General features: G+C 36.7%; 2 protein-coding genes across 3 annotated transcripts; both read left to right on the top strand.

The window, feature by feature from the left end:
• The first annotated feature begins 84 nt into the window (after positions 1–84).
• LOC135681061 (uncharacterized) lies at positions 85–14,448 on the top strand. Of its 2 annotated transcripts, none has more exons than XM_065195343.2 (5): positions 85–3,133; positions 10,626–10,933; positions 11,413–11,983; positions 12,423–12,473; positions 14,129–14,448. In XM_065195343.2, exons 2-5 carry the CDS (start codon positions 10,675–10,677, stop codon positions 14,220–14,222), a joined length of 975 nt encoding a protein of 324 aa, XP_065051415.2. In that variant the 5' UTR covers positions 85–3,133; positions 10,626–10,674; the 3' UTR covers positions 14,223–14,448. The 2 variants fall into 2 exon arrangements, with proteins under 2 accessions (XP_065051415.2, XP_065051416.2); XM_065195344.2 differs by having other exon boundaries at positions 85–4,685.
• A 2,809-nt stretch (positions 14,449–17,257) lies between these two features.
• On the top strand, positions 17,258–18,158 carry LOC135680998 (glutaredoxin-2, mitochondrial). The gene is made up of 2 exons (XM_065195249.2): positions 17,258–17,604; positions 17,977–18,158. The coding sequence occupies exons 1-2, from the start codon at positions 17,362–17,364 to the stop codon at positions 18,088–18,090; spliced, it is 357 nt and encodes a 118-aa protein (XP_065051321.1). The 5' UTR covers positions 17,258–17,361; the 3' UTR covers positions 18,091–18,158.
• The last annotated feature ends 1,468 nt before the right edge of the window (positions 18,159–19,626 follow it).

Here is a 19,626-nt window from a genome sequence, read left to right as displayed (position 1 = left end):
ACTGCCATGTTATAAGAGGCAAAACAAAATTGTTTTGAGATGTGACTAAAAACCTCTGAATTTGCTTTTATAACAATGATACTACCATAAGTATAAATGTTCCCATCATCTCTGCGAGGAATTCTCTCATGCTTTGATTTGCTTTCAAGCGACCACTCAACCTAAAAATTCCGTCCATGATCGTTTTGCTCGTGCTTGCCTGCTTCAGTTTCCCTGCAATGTTTGAAAAATAATGATAAATAAAGGTTCACAGTAACTGAGTTCTGATGAATATGATAATGCGATTTTGGATATTAGCAAACATTTGCAGCCTTTATGTTTGGTACAGCACTCGAAAGGGAGACTAAAAAGGATTTTTCCTACTGAAGAAACCAAAAGCACAGCATATAAGGAATCATGTGTTGAACAAACCTCCTGGTAGACAGCCAAGAACGATCAGCAGAATTTATAGCCAATTTTTTTTTTTGCTCTTTAATAGGAGGATCTAGGCAAAGCATTGTTATTGAAGGAAAGAGTGGTTTGAATGATGACATCTTATCATTAGGCTGTTTGCATTTACCCGCAAAGATAGACAAAGCAATTTTTTACTTAAGTGGTTGGCTTTTGTCATGTCATCTTGGAACCAACTGGTGCCTTTCTTTCACGGATTTTTTCAAACCTTAATGGATTTGAAACAATGTGTAAATATGCGTAGCCTTTTTTCATGTATAGATAGAATGGTAATTTCTACTCTTTCCACAGCATCATGAGAACTTGCAATGTTTTCCATATGTAGAGATAAAAGTTTGCTTTTTTCCAATGTGCAAAGGATGGATATTCATCAATGCAATTTCATGTTTCAATTTGATAATCAAAATGCCTCCGTTGTTCTGTATCTTTACAGCTCAGTTTTTTGTCACTGTTCATAGAGTCAAAAAACGGTGCAAAGCGAAACCTGTTCTATTTATGCTCTTGACCAATTCCTCTTCTAAAAGTCTTATTGTAGAAGATATTTACTGGGTACATTTGAACCACAGCAGAAGTAATTGTTTAGGCAATAAGCTCATTTTATTGTGCCACCAAACAGCAAGCATTGCTCCCTAAACCTTTTCAGCCCAGTTGTTCTCGAATATTTTTCTGCTTGTCAATATGCCACTGGATCTCTTGTCCGTAGGCTCGGCTGTCGATTGTTTTTATATTTTATTAAAATGGCAATGGAAATACGATTCTAAGTGGAAGTTATTGCCCAGTTCTATGCTGTTTTTTCCATCCAAAATTCAGCGAAGCTCTGTTGAACCCGTGCTTTTTGTCTGCGAACCTACTCAGTCTTTTGTGCTCTTTTTCAATAGAATTAAGAGGATTAACGAGCTTGAGTTGGCGAAGTATCTTCTTCGATTTTACCAGCAGGGACACGTGAATGTGGACGTTGGGGGTCCCATTTTTCCTGTTGAAATCTGTAACTGTTAAAAAGTGTCCCAAATCAATAGTTTTTAGCTTCAAACTGACAAAATTCTGGAGAAAAAATTTTCAAGGCATCGGGCTTTAAGTGCTCACTATGCAATGGTTGAAGGGTACGAGTTTCAAATAACTACAGCTCGTTATTGCACTTTAATGACGTGTGCGGTGGAAGACCGCTTGGCTCGATAGTTCTTTTGAAATTGGAGCATGTCAGTTAAATATAGTTAAATATGATTTATTCTATGTTGGTTGTTACAAAAATAGAAAAATGCTAATTCAGACTAACATGAAGGATTGCAAAAGACAGTTCAGTTACTGTGAAGAGAACAAGTTTTAATCAAATTTTTCGAATTCTTATGAATTTTGGGCTGTTTTGATTTTATCTGGAAGTGAGTTCCAGATCTTCGACCCTTGGAATCTGAGCGATCTGTTTCCATAACTTGCAGTTCTACTGTTTGGCATCAAAAGGGGATTTTGTACACGAAAGTTGTGACTCGTTAGTTTTTGCGAGAAGTCGAAGCAAAACACTTAAACCGTGGGTACTGTGTCATAGACTTCTATTTCAACATCTTTCAACCTGCGATTCTGCTATCGGGCAGCATTTACTGGAAAACCCAGATTGTGCAAAAAACTATAATGGCGACATGTTTCGGATTATTGGTAAAGCCCGATCGTCGTTCCACCTAGCAGTTTTGGAATCTATCTACATAAGCATGAAAAAACTGCTACTGTGTAGACAAAAGGAGTTCGTTATCACCTTAGGACTCCATTGGTAACATTCTCAATAGGCAAGCGGCACTGATTGGTCAACCTCAACAGCCATGTGCTCGCGTTTCTGATTGGCCTATTTCGATTCACAACTGGGTATATATATTTCTTAGCGTAGAGTTTTCGATCTTTGTTCGGACGCTTTAAACTCTGAAGAGTGTCAGACGAAAAGATTTAGTGTACTCAAATGTCTGCTTTTTTCAAAGCCATAATCATAAGAATAAAACATCTAATCCAAGAAAAACAGCAAGAGTTACTTTTAACGATTTGATCTCTATTCTAGCAAAAGAAGTACGGGTTTTCTTTAACCATACACTAAATAATTTCAATATAAATCCAACAAATTAAATCCAAATTCCAACATTGAACATTTTCCAGAGAGAAGCAAGCCTAAATCTCTTCAGCGAAGTGCCGCTATATTTTTAGAAATCGTTAGCATACAAAAGTATTGGACTAGAATATGATCCTTGGGGTCTTCGCATCACGCTGGTAAACACAGCACATTGAAGGTGCATGCTTTACGTCAATTTTCGAGATAAGGAAATGGTCTATAAGAGGTTTCACATTTTCAATCACATTTTTCTGTTTCTCTGATTAAATTGTTCTGTTTATTTTCTTTGCAAAGCCGCAGAACGCTCAACGGCAAGTTGTCTGGCCGAGAACGTGAGAGCTGCGGGGGAGCGTCGAACTAAACAGTTGGACGAACTATAAGATAAAAGAACAGATAAACAGAAAATGGTCATATTATGCGGCAAGGAGAAAAGGGCATTGACAGTGTCAGCTCAACCGTATAGCTAGCGGTCTCCCTGTTTGCCATAATGCAAATATGAATGACTGTACGCGAAAATTACACCAAACGTCACAGCTGAGAAGTGAGTTGGCTGCTGATAGTTCGGCATACCGAGAATAAGTTTAAAGCGACAACTTGGTAAGAAAGTATTGCATTGTGTTCACGTATCTTTTTTCATGATGGATTCATTCATTGTAACTAGTAGGCCAAAAGAACACTCGGTTGCTAATGTGATAAAACAAGTGCAACTCTGTGATAAACATCACTGCAGGAGACGGGAAATTAATACACTTATGATACAATCTAAACCTTTGAAAATTGTAAGGGTATATTTTGCCAGATTTTGCCACCGTTCTGTTCTAATAAAGTTATTTTGCTAGGAAAATATCATTTTTGCTGGGCAAATTGCCCACTCTGTGCAACCAGGTCTCTCTAAACGTGCATTCGAAGCTTATCGCGTCCTACAACATTATTTTATCTAGCCTTCATCATTTGATACAGTGAAGTTTCCTTTTTTCATCCTTAATTGTTTTGTCACGCGTAATAAAATTGTCACTACTTTCGAAAGGGCTTTTTCTGGTAAACCGTGAGCAAATGCTGTGGAATTTTGATCTTTACGCTACGAACAACAAACTGAAAGAACTGTCAATATCGTATCTCCGATGTCTTGTAAATCGACGCAAATTTGTAATAGCATTCCTCAATATATTCTTATCGGCCGAAGGTTATGAACCTGAGGATTCTAGCCTCACAAGACGACAATTTGTCGTCATATAGGTCATGACTATTAGGATAACTAAATACATGGACGCCGGAACAACCAAGGGGCAAGGGGGGGGGGAAGGCTTTAGTAAAAGGGAATTTGAAAGATAACTCCCAGCTTCTACTTATTCTTTCTACTAAATGCCATTTTATTTCGAACTTTGGTAGGTATCTTGAAAATTGGCTAACTTTTGGAATAAGGGTTTCTTTTACAAGTTTTGAGAAATGTTGTCATGAATTTAGCACTTAAATCAGAATTTCCTAAGAATCTCTCTGATTATTGCGAAATAAACAATTTTAAATGCACATTAATGAAAAGGGCACTCTGGTCCCTCTTGCTCCTCCTATCAAAAGGCAACAGGGTTCCCTTCTCCGGCGTCCCTGACTAAAAGCAAAGAGGTAACACCTCAATGTCATGGAAACAATGATATTGATACTATTTTCAGCATTAACTTGCAACCCTGTTTTCAAAACCCTCACAACTTTGGCGTGAATTTTGTCCACCGTGTCTCAATGATATTGCCGTGTTTCGAGTGCTTTTGAACTGAGGCAGTGTCGTAAAGAATGGCTTCGATATAGCACCGATGAGAAAAGCGGACATAAAATTCATATTAACCAAAGGAATATACAAATATTTTCACAGCAAATTAAATTGCAAAGGAAAATGCAAGAAGATTCGATTTTCTGGAATTGTTCTTATGAACTACCACGTGATAGGAAATTGGCTGCATTGTTCATTTGGATCAGGCTCTCTGACCAACAGCACCTTGCTACGCAGCAGATATCGCTTACAATGCATGCATTATTGATAGGAAATGGAATCATTAATTTCATTTCACAACTAAGAAGTCGTGATTTTAAGGCTGTCGTTATCTCTGTGGTAGCGAGAAAATCTGCCAACCTGTACGCTCGCTTGAATTGGCTCAAGGTACGTCTGAATTTTGCAAATAGATATATTTTCTCATCTCCTTGTAAGTATTTGCCTTTATTAGTATCTCTTTGATATTTGTTCGTTTACTTTTAATACCATTATCTAGAATTTTTCCCATCTGTTGACCTGACTGCATTTTCGATTTTCCTTCAGGAATACTTTGAATCAAGCGACCAAATTCAAAATTCATCCACGTTGTTTTAGAATTCTGAGCAGCTGTTCCAATCTTGTATTTTAAAAGTAACTTTTGACATTCAAGCAGATTGCTAAGTATTTTGTCCTTCGAAAAAACTAGAGCAAATATTTGAACGAAGGCTTCATAATTGCTTTTGCTTTTCCCCCTTCCATCAAAATGTTTTCCCCCATCCCAAATAGACCTCCTTGGGGGAGAGCGTTGTTCCGTCGTAGCCCAAGAGAATTTATGAAAATAAACAAACATTTATAAACTTTTTTCTTTTGTAAGAAATTTGTTATTCATAATATTCAGGCTCAGAATCATCTTATTTTAAGGAAAACATAAGAATATTGCTCAGCCTCGTGTAAAATGCCTTGTGCCTAAAGAACTGGCATATCTTGTTTTTCAAAAAGCGTTGTCTTTGTTGAAGAGTTAAATAAGAATAGTATAAGAATAAGATTAGAGAAAAAAATAAGAATAGTTTAAGAATATATTCAGACTCAAAATGAAAATTAAGAATATCGAGGCTGGAAAAATTTTAAAGCATTCTGATTCAAAATGAATGTAATGACAATTGCAAATAGTTCAAATTAAATGGAATTCTTCAACTAGCTTTACAAAATATGTTATGGTTTTATTCATATAGATTTGCTGCTCATCTCTTCGGAAATACGGGTTTGTTGATAATCGAGAACCACATAATGCAACACAATCTTATTTTGATAAAAAGATTATCTTATTCTCCATGTTAAACTCAGTGTTGATATTTTGAACTTCGTCATTGTGGAGACCAAAATAACGCGAGAATTTCGTAGTGGCATTCAGAGCAATGTTTATAATAACGCCACGGTAATTGTCAACGGCAATTCGCTTATATTTGTTTCAAAGCAACACAGTATCAAAGCCCTGGATCACCTTACTGAAATTTATGAGATACACTACATCAATTGATAAAAACACAACATAGGCGAACCAAGCCTGCTTTTTCATCATTTGTCCCTGCCCGTTGTCTTTACCTTTGTTGTCTCAAGATGTGTTGCAATAAAGGCATGCCTCCACCAAGAAGAGCATTTGAGTACATACGACCCCTTTGGTTTAAAACACAAATTCACGAGGTCAAACATCATGAAGAAGGGGGGGCCACTGAAAAAAGCTACAGCCACAACCGAACCCCGCCTTGTTTAAATCAATTTCTTGAGGAAGGTTTTTAAAGTATGAAAGTATGGTTAGCAAGAATGATGAACACTGGACTCTGAACTCCGAACACAAAGATCTGAACATAAACAAACGGTCTTTTTGCTGAGGAGACAACTAACCTTGACGACTGTTTTGATGCGTATCATTTTTCATATATCTTTAGCCATCGCAGGCAACTAAACCACCGAGACCAACAAGTTCCAGACAGTCTGGTCTTGGATTTTGTCTTGAATTTTTGTCTTGCAAGTCACATCAATGTAGTATATAGATCCACAATAATTTAACATTTGCAATCAATGTGATGTGAATATAACAATTTTTGTCTTCAGGATGCCTGGTGTCCTAACTTTCTTATACCACAATGATGTGCAAATGCATTATGTGACTATAGCTTGCCATTTTCTTGCTGCACCTTGATTGGTCTATTGTTTTTATCTAGGTCGTGATACGGTAGAAAAATTGAGCATTTTTACTATCTACCACTGCTTATACCCAGGAAATGTCCAGACAATGTTTTCACTTCAAACTATTGGCCAAATAAAGAATAAAATTTTCACAAGCCCAACACAACGCAACAAGTTAGAATTAATTCAATAAAACTCATCCATTAATATTTATGAAAAAACTAGAATTGATGATTTCGTTACTTGATATTTACATTTCAAAACAAATTTCTTTGCAGATACGATATTTCAAACACACTAATCAGATGATAAATAGATTCAAATCAAGTTTAAAACCGAACAAGGCAGTTTAGAAAATATTTCTTCGCTTTATTGAGTTAGAACGTTCTCAACAATCTAAGCTCCATGGAAAAGCCTTGCCAGGTACCTTTGTGTGAATGTGCGATCTCTTCTGCTACTGAATAAAACTTGCGATAAGTTACAGAAGAACCTGTTTAAAGTTCTCACGTTGCTGTTCTGATTGAAATGTTATCACAGCTCTTTCATGGGGGCAGTGGTTAAGGCCAGGGGGCTATAGAGTCTAAATTTCTTGGTGAAGTTCAGTGTTTCGCTGCTTTGTCGGATTGTTTCTTTAACTCTACAAAAATTTGACTCACTGTTCACTGTGCCTCTGTTTTGATTCTTAGCCCTTGGTTGGTCTACCCTTTGAATGCTGCGGTGCTCGAGAAAACTATCGTGGCTCATTCTGCATCATTGAAAGTTTACAGCATTAACTTCACCTCTGTTGAAATTCAATTCCTAAATAAGATGTTTTTTAAAAAGACTGGGTTTGGTTATTTTACATTTGTTTTTAAAATGCTGATGTGAAATTTTGAAGTAGTGCTCGCAGATGTAGAATTGTGTTTACGTAATCGAAAATTACTATTTGTGCTAATCCCAGTCACAAAGTACTCAAGCATATATATGTTTGTTTTTTTTTATTTCCCTATGAAAAAAGCAGACATTTGAGTACACTAAATCTTTTCGTCTGACACTCTTCAGAGTTTAAAGCGTCCGAACAAAGATCGAAAACTCTTCGCTAGGAAATATATATACCCAGCTGTGAATCGAAATAGGCCAATCAGAAACGCGAGCACATGGCTGTTGAGGTTGACCAATCAGTGCCGCTTGCCTATTGAGAATGTTACCAATGGAGTCCTAAGGTGATAACGAACTCCTTTTGTCTACACAGTAGCAGTTTTTTCGTGCTTATGTAGATAGATTCCAAAACTGCTAGGTGGAACGACGATCGGGCTTTACCAATAATCCGAAACATGTCGCCATTATAGTTTTTTGCACAATCTGGGTTTTCCAGTAAATGCTGCCCGATAGCAGAATCGCAGGTTTTAGTTGTACTTTTAGATCTGCAAGACCGAGGTGGCTGTTCTCTTTGGGGATGAGTTTTGTTTCCAACACTAGACGGGACGTGTTGTTTTATTCTATCTTTCAATCTTTGGGTAGTGCGTCCTACGTAGCCAGAATCACACTGGCACGTAAATTCATATACAACGGAACTTTTTTGTGTGGCAGGAACGCAGTCCTTTTAAATTGACGGAAGGGCCTTTTTCGTACTATAAACAACACGTGGGTTGACTGCAAGGAAACAATTTGTAAAGCCTGATTTACACGAGACGAATTTTTCGCGCAGAGCGAATTTTTCGCCACGAATTTTTTAGCTGCGAATTTTTCTCTCGAATTCGAAGTTCAATTTACACTGGTGAAATTTTCTGCGAATTCGCTGCGAACATTACAAAAGAATATAGCGACTGTCCGAAGTGCTCTTATCAGCAAGTTTAAAATTTTAAATTTATCAAAAAAGCGATACTGGATTAGAAAAATTTATTCAGGACATCTTCAGAAGGGGGAATTTCATCTTTCGGTAAGAGAGATTTACGTTTACATTTATAAGACCAGGATAACTTCTTCAAATACTTTCAAAGGTTGCTATCGAAGCTTGCAAAAGCATGCGAGATCCTGTTAGTGCATCTGCTTAAAACTGTTGCTGTTGAGCAGGCCAATAAGCAGCCAGCAATAAGGCAATTTGAAGAAATTCTTGCCTTTTTTTTATTTCTGCCATATTGGTAGAGCGATGAAACTTTCAAGCCAGTTTTCGTAAATTTGAAATTCAAATGTTTGAATAATAATCTGCTATAAATCAACTTACATGGATTGTGTACAAGGAACAGGAAATGGATAATTACCGACCTATTTTATTGACGTTTTAAAGGCGAGAGTGTTTGAGAAAAAGAATGCGGAAAAACGTAGGCCATCTGAAACCAAAACAGAAGTCAGGTGTCTTCCAATACTGTTCTGATTGTTTTTTTTACAAGTCGAAAAATTTCACAGCGAAAAAGTAGGAATGGTTTCTACTTTTTCGCAGCGAATTTTCTAATCTCTACTTCTGCGCATATTTTTCGCGCATTCGCGGCGAAAAATTCACTTCGCACGAAAAAATTCGTCTCGTGTAAATCAGGCTTAATGGCCTTTTTTATTTGACTTTCAAAACGTAGGGAACTGTCACCGATCCAGGGTAGTTTTAGATAGACCGGGCACTTTTGAGGATAAATTTCCTATCTTCTCCTTAATGTAAACTGAAATAACATCCTCTGGATAGCCGTTCTCCAGAAAGATCTTAGTTAGTTTTTCAACTTCCGAGTCGAGTTCAGACTTGGAACAAATCATCAGTGCCCTATGTGTAAGCGTTTCGATGAGGCTGATTTTTCTTTGTTTTGGGCAAAACGAACTCCATCGAGTGGATAACCCCAAAAATGTGGGTTTACGGTTTACACTAGTGAGAAATCCAGTGTCAGATTTTTCAACCAAAACATCTAGAAATGGCAAGGAGTTATTTTCTTTCTTTTCAAATGTAAACTGTAGGGCTGTGTGAAGGCCATTAGAGCATTTTAGGAAAGTATCACACTCAGCCTCTGTTTTGAAAATTGTATATGTGTCATCCACATACCGAAAATAAACACCTGGTTTTTGGTCGCAGTCAAACAAACGCTCTTCGTGAAAGCCGACAAAGATATTGGCCAAGGCCGGTCCCAGAGGGCTACCCATAGCGACACCATCCTTTTGTTGGTACATTTCATTGTTAAAGCTGAATTCAACTGAACGTGTTGCAGTTTCCATCAGTTCAATGAATACTTCCTCTGGGAATGGTGGGCTATTAAGCTCGCTCCGGTACAAAGCGTCGGCACATATTTTGATGGTCTCACTCAAAGGGACATTTGTGAAAAGGCAGCTAATGTCAAAAGAACACATGAAAGATGTTTCGTTTTTGATGTTCAAGTTTTGCATGAACTCAGCGAACGTAAAAGAGTCCTTGATACCATGTCCATTGGTAACATTCTCAATAGGCAAGCGGCACTGATTGGTCAACCTCAACAGTCATGTGCTCCTGTTTCTGATTGGCCTGTTCCGATCCACAACTGGGTATATATATTTCCTAGCGTGGAGTTTTCGGTCTATGTTCTGACGTTTCAAATTCTGAAGAGTGTCAGACGAAAAGCTTTAGTTTACTAAATGTTTGCTTTTTTCAAAGCCATTTTCAAGTTTTGTACCACCAAAAGATTGTTTGCATATTTTAATGCGTGATCCGCATGCCTACCCAATCTGCTTTTCATGATTTCTTATAAACTTTCATTTTTTTGTTTTTAGTAAAGAAGATAGAAGCCTTAGTAAATCGCCGTGCTTTGTTAAAACCAATATAAATAGGTTAAGTTAAATAGGAAGCACGACTCTGGCTTGGCAGTCGAATGCTATTTTATCATCTACATAAATGATTCACGGTGACAAGTTTCATTTGTTACGGTCTACCTATTTAGGTTATCTTTTACACTATTCTTCTGCCACAATACCTCAGTAAACGATGTTGGATTGATATTCTATGATTCAACGACAAAGTAACTGAATAACCCGTCCAATCTCATTTTCAGCACTCTTCATATTTTTCATTAAATGATCCATTGCAGCTCTAATGGTTTAAATGAACTACCGAGTTATCTCTTGTACACCTCCTTCACAATGTGTCGATAAATGAAATAATTTCAATCAATAAATTGTCACATTGAGCCTTGGTATGAACGACATTCAGCTGGAAAGGTACTTGCTTTTTTGCAGAAATCTGTCCAGTTCTCAGTTGGCAATCTCCCTGTCCTGTCTCACAGAAATGCAAAGAGACGCCTTAAAGCCTTTATTTACACGATCAAAAAAAGAGGATGCACTTCTCCCCAGTGTTGTTGTTCTCCCAAAGATTGGCAACGATCGCAAAGACTCTGAATTTACCAAAGATCCAAACAGAGGTGACAATGGAGGACAGGTAGTATCACCACAGAGGCCCTTTCTTGGTGGCAGACGAGTTTCCAAAACCAGTTTCAAGCCAACAGTGTCGCCAAAATCTGACCTCTTAGCTGAAAGAAGGACAACAGGTGGGGCTAGTTTCATAGTCGTTATTGTGCATGCATTGCATGTTAATGTCGTTGCATTGCTTGGATCTATTCGAACCTTGCGACCGCTTTTAAATGAGCCACTGGTTGAGGAGCTGATGGCTTAAGTTGTCAAGATCAAGTTATTCATAACTGTGCCCCTTTCTACCTGGAAAGAAACAGCATGTGACAGTTAAGGGTGTTCGTCACAATGCATAATCACTAAGATTGGAACTATTCAGTTCGTTGAGTTCTATGAGTTCTGTGAGGATCAGTTCTATGAGCCTTTTTGCTAGATGTTATCAGCCTATTTTCAACGCTGAAGTCTCAAATTTTGTAAAATTATGCAACAATATCTGCTGGAGATGAATCTCTGCGTAAACCAAAAAGTTAAATCTGTCCCCTTCCTTCGTCAATGTAAAGTACAAAACTCATTTTTATAGCTATTGACTATCCACTTATCATCATTTTTACATTTGCAGGGTTCCCAGCACTTTCAACAAAACCACCATTGCTCGTAGCAAAGAAAGTCCAAAGAAGAGAAAAGAAGGAAGTACAGAGTTATCTTCCTTTTAGAGATCGACTAAGGAGCTTTCCCAATTCGTCTAGACAACCCGACATTAAGGATCATGCTCCATTTGAAGAAGGGCTGTCAGAAGTTCCATTAAAGGAAAGTGATACAGTTGGCCAAGATGAAAGCCACTCCACGATCGACGAGTTAAATGCCTTTGAAGATCCTTCTTCGAGGGACTTCTGGCATTACAATAAGCCACCGCCGTTTCTTTCGCGGAGAGAATCAGTATGCAGTAGCTGCGGAGGAGCTCTGTCATATTCAAACTCTTTTGCAAGCACGCGACGCTTTTCTGCGGTTTCAATCGAGGTTCCAAACGAAAATCTTACGAAAAAGTCTTTTATAAACAGACACAGGGCTTTGATTGTTGAGGACCCTTTGGAAATGAAAAATGTTACTAGCCAGTCTGAAAAATGGCCTGAAAACGGCCAGCAATTGGTAAAAAACAGCACAAGTGCGGAGAGAATCGAGTTAGATAGACTGTGAGTTCATTTATATAAGATTGAATTATCATATGTTACTTGGTGGTCCCGGCAGCTACCCGCAAAAAGAGCCATTAATTTGATTTGCCAGTAATTTGATTTGCCTGTAATATGGTCACAGAGAAAGCTATGTCTTTTGCACCTTTAGCAAACGCATGTGCAGGAGAAGTAGCTAACATACACATCCAGATTTTAAAGAAACATACGGAATAAGAACAACACTAAAAACATATATTTCTATTTTTTGGCTAAATTTTAGTTATTCAATGGGCTTGTTTACCGAATATTTGTCATGTTCGAATTTCTTTCTTCGTTGCCAAATCAACTAAACCTTTATCGAAATTGCGGTCTTCTTTCGGTTTCTTTTCTTTGGAACTTGTTCTATTTATAGTCTTAAGCGATAGCAACCTGACGGGGATAATTGGGTTTTCTTTTTTAGAGAGAAACAAAGAAATCTGCTATACGACTTGATATCTGTCCTCTACAAAAAGTAAGTGAAACAATAAGTTCAAGTCATTTTTCCCGTTGTGCATACTTGGTTTTCGGCCTCTTTTTTATTGTGGTCTTGAGTTTTGTCCCCATAACCTAGTGGAACACCAAAAAATGCGACTTAGTGTAACGTAGATAAGTGTATAAAAATATGTAGAAACTCGAGAGATCTTCAAAGTCTGCCTGAACTGATGAGCTTAGGGTCCTTCCCCATCAGACCAATGTAAATTGGCCTTGGCTCTCAAACTTATGAACCAGTCAAAAAACAGTTATATATTAGCCATAAGCAAAAATCAGGTCTTTAACTGGCCATATCTTAACAAATTCGCAACATATATAACTGATATTGCACTTTTGGTAGTATTTTATTATCCTCTATTCTAAAAATCGAAAAACATATTTTTAAGACGCCATCACTTTCCCAACCCTTGTGATCTTATGCTTTCTAGTACTCAATTAAAAAATATACCTTTTTTTATCCTTATGGGTTCGACTAACACATAACAGTAATGTCAAAAACAAGAATTAAAGAACATATCGGTCTAAATTACTATGACTAGTAGTCTCTTATGTGCTCAACAACAAGGGTGAATTTGTGACATTTTATGGGTGAATTTTGATAACTGTGAATGGACCTCCCCGTGTTTAACAAGTTTGAGTGACTTCCCTGGGTACCAAACTTAATAATCTGTACTACAGAGGTGGCGCTCATAGTAAAGAGTGGCTCATTGAAGACTGATTTTGGTTGGAGGGATGGCTTATTCAATAGGGGGCTTAATAATCGAATTATTACGGTAATCAAATCATTACGGCATAAGAACACCGATGGCCAGTTCAATGGGTCTTTAACCCTTCTTACCAAAATCTACTGATGTCACAACAATTACTCTCTAATTCTGTCAAATTTGGGGCCTCCAATTAGATTTGTAATAAAAATGACTTTATCAATGCCGAACATTCATTTTCTTCTCAATTCTCTCTTCATTTAAGGGCGAGAAAGGGATAATCTCTGTTGACTCAAGACACTGATGTCTGATATTGAATAAAGTAATATGACCATGATAGGTTTAAGAGGATGAATCTGTCTTTCATTCTGGTCGTCGGTCTGAGATTACACAACAAGTAATTGAATAATAATTAAATATCAGCGGCCAGGCTTCAGTCATTCAGGCTTCTAAGTTTGAATTCAGCCAAAGGGTGAGGTTTTAAATCATAGATGTTTTATCCCGGAGCATTTCATGCTGCCTAGGACTAGCAGCGACCACACCAGAACATCAATAAACAATATAGTACACCATAATTAAAGAGATCTCTACCCCAAGTACCCTCTCGAAGAAATATTATCTTTTCATAATGAATACTTTACTCTATGACAACGACAAAATCCATTTACAAAGTTATATATAATGGTAGAAAGATTTTCTTTTTGCCGATACTTGATAAGAGCTATCAAATTAGCATCCTAAGATAACCCGAAATAAGGCCCGAAATAAAATCATTTGTTTTTGTTTTTGTCACTGATATTTAATCTTGAGCAATACAATATATTAAAGTTTTACTCCTTTGGTCTAAACCTCCAAAGAAATTTTCATCTTTAATTTTCTTGCTATAGAATCATTTGTTCATAACGATTGCACCTTCGGATTTGTTTTTCAGAAATTTTGTCAAGGAAGAAATTCGTCCTTACGTTCGACACGCTTTAGAAATATGCAGCATAGAACCGTCAAAAAGCAAAGAAGACGAATCATGAACAAAGCCTTTGGTTCTTCACAAGATTTTCGATCAAAAATACTTTTGGAGTAGGCTTTGGGAAACATCACTCGACTACAAATGCACCATTCAGGTTACCTTCTCAGATATCAATCAAACAGCGAAACAGAACTTGTATCAAGTCAATAATTTGTAAATATATGATTAAATTATTTTATAGTGATTATATTTATAAACAATGTGTATTATTTAGTCAATAATGCTGGGATGTGTCTCAGTTTTGTGTGATTGAAGAGCTTTTCTTCATGTATAAGAAACGTAAAAAGATGGGGCTTCGGACCCATGACCCTCACTTGTTGGTAAAAAGAATTCACAAATTTTGAAATGATCAGTTTTCACTTAAATTCTACTTAAATCAGTTTTCATTTTGTAAATTCCCCATTCCCTTATAAATATTGATAGAGCCACGAGAGGTCGTGTACTTCTGAACAGACTTGCAAAAGGTACCAACAGAAAGAGCAACATAATCATAATAATTAGAAATTAGTAAGTTAATGTCCAGTCCTACTAAAAATCTACGGTTAGAGAACCTTTCCCCATGATTTACTTATAGCCAAACTTGCAGCCTATAAATTTGGGTCAAATAGTCTTACATTGACCTCTAACTTTCTATCACAAAGGAAACAACGCGTCAAAGTAGACTCAAAATTTAGTGAATGGCAGAAGATAGTGTCTGGAGTTCCACAGGGCTCAGTTCTCGGTCCGCTTTTGTTCGATATCTTTCTCAATGATTTCATTTTTGCCATGAAATCCACCTATGTCTGCAACTTTGCGGACGATAATACAATATAAGCTTGTGACAAAGATGTTGAATCAGTGGCGACGAGACTGGAGGATAATGTCTCTAGAGCTCTCGACTGGTTTAAAAATAACAGAATGGTGGCTATTTTCAAGTAATATTTCTAAGCCTGAAGCAGAATCAAGAATTTCTCTTGGAAATTGGAATTATAATAGTTAAAGTGACATGATCTGTTAAACTACTTGGAATAACTGTTGACGATGAATTGAAATTTGAGAAACACTTGAAAACACTGTGTCAAAAGGTTTGCAAAAAAGTCAGTGCGTTCTCAGTGCGTGGATGAAAAGAAAGGGAAAATCCTGTATCATACATTTATAATGTCAAATTTCAATTAGTGTCCACTTATCTGGATGTTTTGAGGTAAAACTCAAAACAAAGAAATAGATAGAGTTCACAAAAGAGCTTTGAGAATACTTTTTAATGACTACATATCGAGCTTTGAAGAACTTCTACAAAAAAAGGTAATGATAGGATCCATGTAAATAACCTACAAAATCTGATGATAGAAATATCTAAGTGCCTGTCATATGAAAATCCATCCTTCATGTGGAATATTTTCGAGCGTAAGGAACTAAATTATAATCTAAGATCAGGTTCACAATTACAACTGCCAAAAGCCAAAACCACAACCTACGGCACCAGTTGATTAGCTTTCAGGGGCAGCATCCTCTGGAACAGCCTGCCAGATACTATAAAAGACTCACCGTCTGTTGATAAATTCAAAATATTGATGAAAGAATGGAAGGGTGATAACTGTAAATGTAAAAATTGTCGGTAGAACAACATCAGTGGAAACCCCCTCCGAAGTTTTATTTATGTAAATATTTAAGATAGTTGGTTTTGTAGATAGTTGGTTTAAAATAGATGTTGTATTTGTCTTTAACTACCAACTTTAAATAATGTAGAATAATAATATTAATTTTAATAATAATAATAATAACGGGACCTTGTCCTGGGGTTGCCCCCCTCTCTGCAAGCCTTTTACGCCCTCCGCCTTTCTCTTTGCGCATTACTCCGTCCACAACTGAAGTAGTCAGACATACAAACTGGCTGTTGATAATTGTCTTGTTTTCTTACATGTGAAAAATTTGTTTTTTCTTGCTAATACTTAATACTTATAAATGTTACAGAGCAAAACTCTGTGCAGTTCTATTATTTATGTTAAATCCTACGAAAATAGAATAAATTGTTAACAACAATTAACTTTAACTTTGTTTCTGATATCAATAACTGTTAGGGCTGGCTGATTTTTTGGAGATAGAACTGCAAGTGTTATTTTAGACATACACCCAATTTTGTTATGATAACCGATTTGAAAAGAAATCAAAAGCGATTCTATTTGCTTTGAAGCTTTATCGACTTGCTTTAAAATGAGTTTAAACTACCAATGCTTCATTGTGTTCTTACTTTATAACATTGTAATCTACGTGCAGGACATGCTTCTGTTGTAACAGAGAAATTGACGTTAAAATATTATTATTCTGATATTTAATGATCCCACATTTCTGTACAAAGGTTTTTAGTTTAGAAAAATAATATTGGAGAACATCTAATCATGATTCTGTTAAGTTGTAACTCATCTTTAATCTAATTCTAAATTTAAACGTTTTCTCCTCATTGGTGTACCGTATTTTCTCTAATGAGCGCCGCCCACTGATAAACGCCGCCGTCTATTGAACGCAGCACCTTCAGCCAACCATTTGGAAGAAACGCCGACTTCTGATAAACGCTGCCCTCTATTGGACGCCGCATCTTGAAAAGCGGCGTTAATTAGAAAACACAACAAACAAGAGGTAACGAATAGTTTATATGCTTACTAGTCGTAAGCAATTAAATTTTTTGTGTCATATTGATATTCCTTGACATTGCCATAACGTGAACACATCTTTTATGAATTTTAAAAAATTGTTCACACAATCTTGGTGATGTGTTTTTGGGAAAAATGTCTGTTTTGATCTTTTTTCATCGCACTTTTCTTGTCATTTTCCATTTGACAAACTTTTCATTTTGTATTGAACGCTGCCCTCTTATAAACGCCGCATCCAAAATTTGAAGTTTTTAATAAACGCCGTGGCGTTCTATAGAGGAAATACGGTAATCCGCTGATCTGTGGTGTCATATCAATGAGATATCGATCATATCCAATATAAAAATGTCTTTTTTATAGATCATAGATCAGATACATCAGTTAGAAGTTGTAAATGAGGTTGACCTCAAAACGAGACTGTTTAGGCCCATGCTTACTAACAGTAGCATTTTTTCCTTTCTTGGCACATGCACATTGAAATATTTTGTATAATGAATCTATTTTGAAAGCGAAATGGGAGGAACTTTTTCCAGTAGAATTAAAGATAATGAAAGAGTCGATGATGATTCTGTCGAGGGAGCCATTTTGAGCAACTGTGTCGTCATGTTCTCAACCACGACATGCAAGTTCTGCGAAAAAGCGAAGCTATCTTTGGCCAATCTTGGAGTTAGATATAAAGTAATCGAGTTAGATTTGCTTGGTAAAAATAGTTTCATCTATTCAAAAGAACTGTCTCTGAAAACTGGAGTAAGAACGGTATGTAACTTAGAATTCATGTTCAATCAATTATGTCAGGTATATATACAATTACAACAACATATTTCACGCATTTAGGAATAATAATAATTTAGCTGAGACATGTAGGTAGTTAGATTTCTCGTTTCAATATTTTGGTGTCTTGGTGCTAGAAAAAATTGCTTTGATGATAATATCGAGTCAGAATTTTTTTCAATAGTTGCAGACTTGACTGACAGTGTCCGAACTCACTGAGTGGAGATTTTCAAGATTTTTGAATTTTGAAATTTAGCATGAGCTGCCTTGGTAACTTGATAAACGTATCTGATTTATTTGTGTATATGGGGGCACTGTATTCTCGTTTTTGTCACTGTTGTCTTTTTTCAATCAAAGGTTCCACAGATTTTTGTAAATGGCCAATTTGTTGGTGGTTATTCTGAAATGGAACAACTCAAAGAAGCTGGGAAACTAATAGAAATGGTTTACCAATGTGCTTATCAAAATTAGTGAAAGTTAGTAAAGTTAAAATGGATTTTGTTCTTAAATAATTCAAATTAAATATTGTGTGTATACAACTATTGATTTTTGGTCCTCTGTACTTGTGTATTTGTTACTACCTAGCTTCCAGAGCTAGTCCTGGTCATTTATTTCAATGTGACTACATCTCACGATTTCAACCCGGCACTGGAGACACTCCTCAGAGAGCTGAAAACTCTCCTCATTCTATGTGTCAGTTTGGTCATTACAGGAATTCCAACTACAAACCTTAGTTTGTCTGATCCCAACCATTGAGCCACCCTTACACTAACTTTTCCTGTACCTTTTTAATTGTCTAACTGATGTCTTAGGCAAAGAGGCTAGGCACAATTTGAAATATAAAAAATATTAATAGAGATAAAGATCTGAGGTGATATGTTTTGAAGGAATCAATTAATTCAATCAACTTGTTATTACAAAAATATAACCTACAGGTTGTGCAACACTAAGTTATTATTCATTTGTCTCAATGCATAAGCCACCAGGTGTCAATATAGATCATTTGCATCAGCATTTGTTCCTAAATTGTATCCTATGTATCTTTCTAAGCACAATAATTACTACCATGGATCCATTCTATGCTTCAAAATCTGTAATGGATTTGTCTTAATTGGAATTGTCCATGATGTAGCAAGAAGTTGACGAATACATGATGTCTTTTTTCTTTGTCGTTGTACTGGTTATTAATTTCATTATTAAGCTGCGATATCCAAAATCTCAATCTAGAAAGAATTGTATATGCATGTGTATGTGTGTTGGAATTGTTCTTCAGAATAGCCCCGCGCTCTTCCCCACACTCCATTCGTAAGCTAGGTCTCTGTATCCATTTTGCTTACTTAAATTGCTCTGTAGCAGTGGCGGATCCAGACTACCGCCATTACCGCTCGAGCGGTAGTCAGATTATTCAAAAAATTATAGAAACAAGGATCATTTTCATGTTTATCCTACTACTTTAATTAAACCATAATTAATTATTGGAAATATTTGATCGCGCTGCAAACCAAGCCTTTCTTCCTAGGAACATGTCTGAAATTTCCACAGAGACAGAAATATTTTTTAATCCTTATCGCTATGGAAATTGCGTGCCAATTGCCGAGCCACATGTTTGCAAATAGAAAGCTAGCATGATGAAATCATGGCTTGCTAGCTAGGGGGGTTGAGTCGGTGTAGAGCGGATTCGAGCTGCACTGAGCGGTAGTCAGCTTGCCTAAACCAATCAAATCGTCAGAAATCACTGCCAACCTGGGGGGATGCATACAAATTTTGTTGACAACCAATGAACAACCGAGTTGACTACCGCTCAGAAGTAGTACTGCCGCTCAATGCGGCTCAAACGTTACAGAAAGATGGGGGGATGCCTACATATTCTGCAAGTGGGCAAACTGTAACTTCAAAGCTGATGTGACCCATTATTCTGTACAATACACAACTATTCGTAGGAATATATTTTAAAAGAATATTAAATTAAAAGTCAGGCCCACAATATTCGCCAAAAGTATGATTCTT

This window comes from Rhopilema esculentum, chromosome 18 (assembly GCF_057945365.1).
Source record: "Rhopilema esculentum isolate cy_ngs chromosome 18, ASM5794536v1, whole genome shotgun sequence".
Classification (NCBI taxonomy): Eukaryota; Metazoa; Cnidaria; class Scyphozoa; order Rhizostomeae; family Rhizostomatidae; genus Rhopilema; species Rhopilema esculentum.
This window is presented reverse-complemented; position numbering and strand designations above follow the sequence as displayed.